Source organism: Ursus arctos, unplaced genomic scaffold, assembly GCF_023065955.2.
Source record: "Ursus arctos isolate Adak ecotype North America unplaced genomic scaffold, UrsArc2.0 scaffold_26, whole genome shotgun sequence".
NCBI lineage: Eukaryota > Metazoa > Chordata > Mammalia > Carnivora > Ursidae > Ursus > Ursus arctos.
Window position 1 is genome coordinate 5,609,320 of NW_026622941.1, and position 9,765 is coordinate 5,619,084.

Genomic DNA, 9,765 nt, shown 5'->3' on the forward strand with positions numbered 1-9,765 from the left:
AAGAGTCTGTTTTTCTGTTTGTCTCATTTATCTTTGTTCATTTGTTTTGTTTTTTTAATTCTGAATATAAGTGAAGCCATATGGTATTTATGTTTATCTGACTGACTTATTTCACTTAGCATTATATTCTGTAATCCATCCATGTTGTTGCAAGTGGCAAGATTTCATTCTTTTTTATAGCTGAGTAATATTTCATTATATATACCGCATCTTTATCCATTCATCTATTGATGACTATTGATGGACACTTGGGTTGCTTCCATAATTTGACTTTTGTAAATAATGCTGCAATAATCATAGGGGTGCATTTATCTTTTCAAATTAGTGCTTTTGTATTCTTTAGGTAAATACCCAGTAGTGGAATTACTGGATCATATGGTAATTATATTTTCAATCTTTTGAGGAATGTCCATACTGTCTTCCACAGTGGCTGCACCAGTTTGCATTCCCTCCAACAGTGCACAAGAGTTCCTTTTTCCCTCCCAGATTTGGGATATGTCATTCCTTAATTCAAGGGTGGTCAGCATGTACACTGGTTTATTTATTCTGACGATGAGATCTGGCTGCCATTAAAAGTGGGCTACCTCCAGTTAGTCTTAATGCTTATTTAGAATAACACGGCTGATATCTATACTGAGGATACTGAAAGAGCCCTAAATTAGGAGTCAGAAGACCCATGCTCTGGGCCTTTTTATCACTGGCTTGAGGTTATCACTTAATATCCCCGGGTCCTTATCTGTAGAAGCAAAATTTGGCAAAAGTCCCGTCCAGCTGTAATGTGTGACTCCACGAGAGTGAACCCACTGCATTGTACTTGTTGAAGGTGCTGGGCCTGCCACCAACCCACTTCATTCAGACGGCCTCCAGGAGACAGACATTCTTTGGTAAGTCCCAGGTCTAATGCTCTTTCTCCCATTGTGATGATGAAGTCTCACAGACCTTGGAGATACCTCCCATACCTAAACCTCATTCAATGCACTTGCTCTGGGCCCATCCCAAAGGGCAAGCTGTGATTAGGAGCTTCTGCTAGAAAAGTAAAAAGCTGCTGAGAAGTGGTACCGGAAAGCATGATGGAGATGGGATGGGGGAGTCACATTGGGAAAGAGGTCTTGGCATAAAAATGACCAGGTTCCTGCTCAGAAGATCTATCAGCAGATCCTGAAACTTGAAAGATTATAACTATTCCTGTTCCTGTAAATTCTCCTTACTTCTGCAGGCAGCTTACCCCTTCACACTATGTACTGTGCAGAGAAATCCAAGAGCAGAAGCTTCTTTCTAAGAATGGCGGGAAATTTCTTTGCTACATTGTATCATTAATGGAGCATCATTCTTTCCTGCTGAAATTCTCTTAATCCTCCAAACCTTTACTATGCCCGAATCATCCCAACTTTGTTATAAAATGGGTAAATAAAGGCTGTTAGAACAGTTTGGCTGTGGATATATTGTGGCTTGCCAGTTATGTATAGGGCAGCTACCTAATTGCTGGAACTAAGCTTCATTCATGGCCCCATGTTGCCCACCCCCCATCACAGTTTCCAGACTCTGGATTTTCTGATCCTCTGCCTTTTTATTTGACTGGTGCTGTACAAGATGGACAGGTCGATCAACAAGGTCCAACTGACGCAGGGCTTCCAGGGTACTATGCACCAAATAGATAAGTCAGTCCCATATCTAAAATCCTTTCAAAGAACCACAAGAACCTAAGGGATTCTTATGTAGAGAAATCCATAGTGACCAGAATTTAAGCCAAGTGGGGTGAAGCCAAACATGAGAGAAAGGGCACTCTACAGATAGGAGCTCTGCACCCTGTGGAATGACATTTCTGACCAGCTATTCTCATCAGAATAGTTCCTAGGCTTCTATTGGCTATGGAATCTCCATCATTCCTAGACCTCCCATCTCTTATTTCCACCAAAGAGTGCCTTTAAATGGGAGCATATCCTTTACTTTTTTTCCCACAGCTTGCCCCACCAATAAAAGAGTTAAAACACCCTGATGGGAGATTCCTAGACAAAAGGCTTTAGTTACATTGGTGGTCAGTCAGTATAAACTAGTTCAGTCATGTGGGAGTTAAAATGTAATCTACTTCTGCACCATTTGGTAAAAAGCTCCTGCCACAGCTACAGGCTCCCTGGCCCCTTTCCCAGGACTTGTTGGACTCCCGATTATCCAGAACTAAAAGTTTAAGGCCTAGCAAGCAGAGGGTTCTCCGTGACCCTGTTTCAGTACCAAAGCTATCATCCTTTCTGATTGTTTAGTCCCATGCCATTCCTATGGTTAAATCTTTGAGACATCATCTTGTAGTCATGACTGGAGCTTTGAAAACCTTCCCTTTGGGCACGGTCAGTTTCCTGGATGCCTTAGAACAGTGCCCATGCTCTAACCCTTCTAGAGCCGTCTGATGGCAGGCAGGAAGATCTAGCTGACTCGTTTGTATAACATACATAGAGCAATGGAACTGGTCTTTTAACCCCAGATATGCTTTTACCATCCACTACTTTTAATTGGTGCACTGGGTGTTATACGCAAGTAATGAATCATGGAACTTTATAACAAAAACTAGGGATGTACTGTATGGTGACTAACATAATATAATAAAAACTATTATTAAAAAAATAAAAATAAAAGTCCTCACCACAAGAATAAAACCTAGTGACAATTCATGGTGAAAAAAAAATATTTAGCCTTCTGGATTTCAAAGGGTTTAGGGAAAGAAAAGTAGGGGTGTTGGTGTTCCCTCTTACCAAAGACATTGTGGGAAGAGTCACATCTTAAGCTCATAACACTGAATTTAAGATTATTCGTTGTGGGAAGCACTAAAAGGTAAGGAATATAGGGCATCTTGGTGAGAGGGTCTGGTTCATAGAGTACTGGCTTTTACTGTGAGCATGAGGCTTTAAAGTAATGATGTGTTTTTGGTAGCAACATCCACATGTCTTTACTTCCTGACTTTATTGGGATCTGCATCTTATTCAGCATTTCCCAAACTTTTCCTGATTATAAGAATCAGTTGGGGACTTGACGAAAAATGCTAATTTCCATTATCTTCGTTTGTAACCTGTGATATAGCAGATCTGAGGTGGGATACAGGAGACTGCATATTTCTGACAACACATCTTTGTAATTCTTATTATAAGTTTGAGAAACACTATGTTCACCTCAGTTATTGGCTCTCTCTTCCCCAGATTTGGGCTGTCAACAGCTCCTCCACCCCCAGCCACTTGTAGTTTATACCCCTCATTAGCAGCAAAGTGATGTTGCTTCAAAGTCAGTAAGATATTTTGGTGCCCCAGGTCACAAGAAGGGGATGGAGAGATTAATTAAATATTGGGGAGCGCCAGAGAGGTGAGAAAAACTTGTACAAGAGAAACAATTACATAATGATGACTTAGGAGCTGTTATTTATAAGCCCGTGAGCCTGATTTTTTCAGTCATTTGTTAAAAAAAGAAGCAACTTAGGATCAAACGGGAACACTGATGCCATAGTCAAAAAGGAAATAGGGTTTGTATGAGTTCACAGTACCTATACCCTATGAAATACCCCCAACTCATTTTTATGTCTGTAAATACACATACCCATGTGTGTGTATACAAACATATATACATTCGTGGTCTCTTCTAGGAATTCAGTGTGAACAGATGTTCTTTTTGAAGCCCCATATATTGCATTGATTACAAAAGTAGTAGAAGGGCTTCATTATGCACCTTCCAGAATGTCCATCATGTGAACCCCGCTGAGTTTTTGTGAGAATTCAGTTTAATGTGTAAATTGTGTGTGTATATTCACATCCATCCATATGCAGATTTACAAGGTATAAGCATAAGTGGTCACCTTTTCTGAACATGTTGTCCAAATGAGTGGCATCACCTTCAAAACATTGCACAGAATATTCTAGGGAAACCTCTAGAGCTGTCTTCAGGGCTTCTTTCCAGGCATGATAAATACATGTGGTGAGAGTTTTAATCAGTCAAAATAACTGAAGGGAGTCATTTCCAAGCTGTGTCTTAAGCAACAAACCAAGTTTAATCATTCCAATTTTTGGACAAAATTTTGATGTGACTATAAAGAAGTAATGAGATTAGTTTGCATGTGTGGCTTATAAACAAGTTCTGAAAGCAGATGATTCTCCTGCAAGGACTTTCTTGTTACACTTTAGGGATGTTTCAAATTCTTATTTTATTTAAAGGGTTAGTGGGAAAGGAGCAAGGGCGTAGATAAAACAAGAATAGACAACAAACATCTTTTTTTGTTCAGAACTGTTTGTTCAGAGAATGTTTTTGTCACTTCAGATTTATTTTATTATTATTATTATTATTATTATTATTATTATTAAATATCATTATTATTTTACCCTGGTTAAGGTTAAGCCATTAGATTTTGGGAGGAAGAGGTGGGAAGGAAGCTCAGAATATACTGTAGAGGGGGGAAAATTGTTTGTAAAGGTTAATTGCATTCATTGGGTAATCTCCATGTGATTCTCTTCATCTGACTGAGATGGAGGGCATGTTCATGTGTGTGGGAGGGGAGTGGTGTAGGACTGAGCTGGAGCTGCAAAGACCACTCCAAGAAGCAGTATGGTTGAGTGAGCAGCTATGATGTGACCAATGTATGTTAACAGCTGGAACTAAACACAGAATGTTGTATCTCTAAAGATTCCAAAGGTTTTCCTAAAAATATGACCAACAACAGGGGGAAAAAAAGATACCCGGATTCGAAGGATCTCACGATGGTGCTGAAAACCTACGACACCAGCTTCCTGGACTTTCTCAGAAGGTGTTTGGTGTGAGTTGGTAGGGGTGTCTTTGCCTCTGGGTTTCCTCCTAATCACTGTATTTTCCCACGCATTTGCTGGTGAAAGTCTGGGGCTGGGAGATAGTTATAAAAATAATAATAAATAGAGCTTGAGAGTCTGTCGAATGCTTTCCCTCATCAGACTGTTCTCTTCCATTCCTGTGTGGTTAGCAGGGCAGATGATTTGCTCTGTTTTGAGATGTGGAAGCTGAGGCTCAGTGCTTTGCCCTCCATTAGTGTGTGGGTACAGCTTGCCTTCTTGGCCTCAAACTGCCAGGCAGCAAGGTTGTAGGCCAGTTCTAAATAGCTTCTGCTTCAGAAACTGAGGTCAACTTCTTGCTTGTAACTGTTTGCATACACACCAGCGTATGGTTTCTGGGTCGCTCCCCATTCCCCTAGGATTTAGAGCCTAAATTAAAGGATTAGGAAAGGGATGATTTATAAAACATTTATCATGTACAGCTTTTTAGAATCTATATGCTAATTTTGACTCTTAGAAATTAGGTTCTGTACTTCAGTCAAGTCAGAGTTAAAAAAAAAAGGAATAGTCAATAAAGCATTGAGGACAATGCCTGTGTTTCAATAATGCTAGTTCTTGTCTTTTTTATTTTTTTATGATATGTTAGTGACCATACAGTACATCATTAGTTTTTGATGTAGTGTTCCATGGTTCATTGTTTGCGTATAACACCCAGTGCTCCATGCAATATGTGCCCTACTTAATACCTTCACTGGGCTAGCTCATCCCCCCACCCCCCTCCCCTCTAAAACCCTCAGATTGTTTCCCGGAATCTACAGTCTCTTGTGGTTCATTTCCCCCTTTCTTGTCATTCTTTTAAAAGAGGTTTTGCAAGTGTGTCTCCACTAAATGGCAAATAGATTAGTCACATGGTATTTGGTCAGTTGTTGTCTCTCTCTGGGCCTCACTTTCTTTTTCTATATAATGAAGTATTGCTAAGGTGCCATTTTAGCTATATCAGCCCTATAATTGTTGAGTATTTTTGAAACCATATGTTTATACTTTTTCATTCTTCCAGTGGGATAGAGTAGTTTTAGCAAAATACTCTTCTTGTGTTTGTACACTCTGGCAATTTAGGCACTAGCTCAGAGGATAGGCCATCAAGTACTGCTGAAAGTTTTCCCATATAGAAGGTCATGCTACTCATCTGAAGTGTGGAGCTAGAGAAGGAACCTGTACTCCACCATTACCTCCATCCCACCGCCCCGCCTTTTACAGAATGAATGTGCATTAACAAATTACAGAAACGCACTATTGAGACTGAGGTGACCTATCCAGAAACCCCAACCATCCAGTACACAGCTCAGAACCAAGAAAGAATTTTTTTTTCTTTTTTAGGGCAAAGGGTTGGTTGCTCACAACTTGCAAGAGGTGATCAAGCTAATGGGGCCTATTACCTTATCATCCCCCCCCTTTTTTTTTTTTTGCTTATTAGCGAATTTTTGGAACAACAGACTAAACATTTTGAGTCAAATTTAATAGGGGTGTATGTAGAGTTCTATGTCAAGCTTTGTAGGCCAACTTTAGAAATTCAGGAGAGGGGAGTTATAGCTTAGCAGCAATTCATTTCAAAAAGAACTGGGAGCTTGAGTTGTTTATGACCTTATAAATCTAGAATATTAATGCCATCTACCTGCACTTAGAAGCTATTCCTAGCATTATGGACACCAGTAAGACAATAGCTGAAATTCCCTATCTAGGAAGGTAACAACTCTATTATATGACCAATACTTAGTTGTAATGTAAATGTCTTTGGATAGTTGGAGGATTGTGACATAAAAGATTAGTTGTCTCATTCTCTATATAGTAGCCCCCCCCCACTTACCCATGGTTTTGCTTTCCGCGGCTTCAGTTACCCGTAGTCAACCGCAGTCCAGAAACTGATGATCCTCCTTCTGATGTCTTGTCAGAAGGTCCGTACTAGCCTAGCACTACCTCACACTGCCTCTGTCATTCACCTCACTTCATCTCATCATGTAGGCATTTTATCATCTCACATCATAAGAAGGGTGAGTATAGCACTAGAAGATACGTTGAGACCACATTCACATAATTTTTATTATAGTATATTGTTATAATTGTTCTATTCCATTATTAGTTATCATTGTGAATTCTTACTGTACCTAATTCATAAGTTAAGTTTTATCATATATATATATATATATATATATATATATATATATATATATATGAAAATCATAGTATATATGGAGTTTTGTACTATCTTGTTTCAGGCATCCACTGGGGGTACAATGTATTACCCCATGGGTAAGGGGGGACTACTGTAATGTTAATGGGTAAAATCAGAAACTGGGTCTAAGTTACTACTGTAAAAGCTCCTGGGAAGTGTGAGTTTTGGCTCAATAAAAATGAAGAACTTTTAAAGAACTGGTTTTATCAATATTGGAATAGCTAGTTCTTTTTTTTTTTTTTTAAGATTTTACTTATTTGACAGAGATAGAGACAGCCAGCGAGAGAGGAAACACAAGCAGGGGGAGTGGGAGAGGAAGAAGCAGGCTCATAGTGGAGGAGCCTGATGTGGGGCTCGATCCCATAACACCGGGATCACACCCTGAGCTGAAGGCAGACACTTAATGACTGAGCCACCCAGGCGCCCCTGGAATAGCTAGTTCTGTGACTAAGTGACTTGTACTAAAAATACTCAAGAATGACAGATGATTCCATGTTGAAAGTTCTGTCAGATGCCTTTTGTTACTGCATTAAATGTTTGGCTGGATTATATCCAAATCTCTTTATAATATTAATGTTCTAGCACTCTGTAATGTTGTGTGTGATGTAGTTGAAGGCCCAGATTTTGTAGTTCAGAACTTGAAATTAAGCCTGTCTTTGTTTTGATCTTAGTTTATTGACCCCTAAATCCCCGTGGTTAAGATTTTCTATAATATTTCTTAGGAGGGAAATTCTAGGAACTCTGGAAAACTTGGGTTCTAATATATTCCCTGGTTTGTCATGCAAAAAATAAAAAGATTATTTTCATAGTTGTTTCCAGGTACTTGTACATGTTGTAATCTCTGTTCTATGATGATACCTTTGAGTTATAACATGGTTTAAATGAGTTCTTTAAGAAAGAACCATTTTTATTATATCTTATTTAGGTTCTTTATTGGGGTCTTTTAAAATGTTTTCCAACATTAGAAAGGGAAGCAAAGCAATAACCCGTGCTGGGCTTTGTTGGTATATAGATGGGAACCTTCTCTTCGCATGACCCCTGACCAGGCCCTCAAGCATGCTTGGATTCATGAGCCACGGAATCTCAAACCACGGTCCAGACCCCAGACCCTGAGGAAAACCAGTCTCTGTCTCCCCTCTGAGGCTCGGAAGTCCAAGGTTCAGGGGCATCATCACTTGGACATAAAAGGTACAGCCCCTCAAATAGCCAGCCCTCTTCCCGTGGTCCAGGGTTCGGGTATCTCTGGAGGATTCATGTCAATTTCTCTGAACTCAACCTTGGATACATCACTACTAGCCTGCCATTTCTCACGTTTGAGATTTAACCTCTTTCAGAAGACTTGCTTCTAGCAGGGTTTGCTTCTTTCTTGCCTCCTTTTCATTAGGAATTTCCACTTTTCTCCTGTCTTCAATTCCCTTTCTCCTCCTTTCCTTTTCTTTCACTGTGTCCTCCTCTGTCTGACCTATAATTACCTTTTGAATTTTTATCAGAGAGATTATGGCACTATGCAGCTATCTTTTATATACAATATAGCCTCATGGTTTTGTTCATGGTCATTGGGGTCAGGTTGCTTGGGATTAAATTCTGGCTCTACAATTTACCAGATGTGGGCCCTTCAGCAATTTAGTTAACCTCTCTGTCTCTCAGTTTTTTCATTTATGAGAATGAGAATAATGCCTATTCTTTATGGTTGCAGAAAGGATAAAAGAAATTAATAAATGTGAAGTTTATGCATTCTTCTAAGTAATGCATTCTTCTAAGCATTATTCATTTTTGAAGCACATAGAGTATGTTTTTATATAATTACAACCAGATTTTCCCCAACTGATTTACAGTCTAATGGACAGAATATAATTCACGTTTGAACACTTGTTCCTTCTGTCTTCTCTCTCCTTTGGCAGAGGTGATCATCAAAGCAGCGACCATAGACAAAATAAAAGGTGGCACCACTAAACAGGTTCAGAATTCGGGTGATCAGCAGGGCTCTCTACAGCATGCAGCTGATGTTGTCCAGCTGCCTCAACTAACAGAAGCTTCTGGAAAGCCAGAGGCAGTTGTTGGAACAGAGGAGTCCAAGACCTCCCCAGGAAAACAAAGTAAAAATTCCTCACCCAAGAACATGAATATTTTACCACCTATTGTATGACCTTTGCTGAAGGTGTGTCCTGTTCCTTTCCACCAATGATTTGTATTAGAGACAGCACTTATATTGTACAATATTTCAGATTGGTTTTTTTAATGTTTTTTTATTATATTATGTTAGTCACCATACAGTACATCCCTGGTTTCCGATGTAAAGCTCGATGCTTCATTAGTTGCGTATAACACCCAGTGCACCATGCAACACGTGCCCTCCTCACTACCCATCACCAGATTGTTGTTTTTTAATGCATAAAGGTTTGCTAAAAAAAAACCTTTATTCACATGGCCAGTTAGCATGATTCCTATTATGAGGGATGAGAAAGAATGTCCTTGCACCTGCACTCCCTCCTTATGCGCTTAACCAGATAAAATGATGTGTATATGGGGGCGGAGGGGTAACTACTCAATGTCATAGCAACACTAATAGAACTCTAATTTTTTTTTCCCTAAGACAGCTAACCTGTTAGGATTCTTGTTTGAAAATGAAAAACTAGTTTGGATTTAGCTTATAATTAGTTTAAGCAACAAAGGACATTTTTTTTTGTTTATGTAATTGGGGAATCAGGAGGAATAAGTGTAATTTCAGGCATTGTAGAGTTTAAAAGCTCAGACAAGGTCATA

General features: G+C 39.4%; 1 protein-coding gene across 1 annotated transcript in view; it reads left to right on the forward strand.

Annotated features, from left to right (window-relative positions):
* Positions 1–9,148, forward strand: part of DYRK4 (dual specificity tyrosine phosphorylation regulated kinase 4) — a 32,860-nt gene extending 23,712 nt beyond the window's left edge. Inside the window, exons 11-14 of the mRNA XM_057303330.1 lie at positions 824–884; positions 4,654–4,783; positions 8,015–8,190; positions 8,904–9,148. Of these exons, the coding sequence (XP_057159313.1) occupies positions 824–884; positions 4,654–4,783; positions 8,015–8,190; positions 8,904–9,148 (612 nt within the window). The remainder of the gene's footprint in view (positions 1–823; positions 885–4,653; positions 4,784–8,014; positions 8,191–8,903) is intronic.
* Positions 9,149–9,765: the final 617 nt, after the last annotated feature.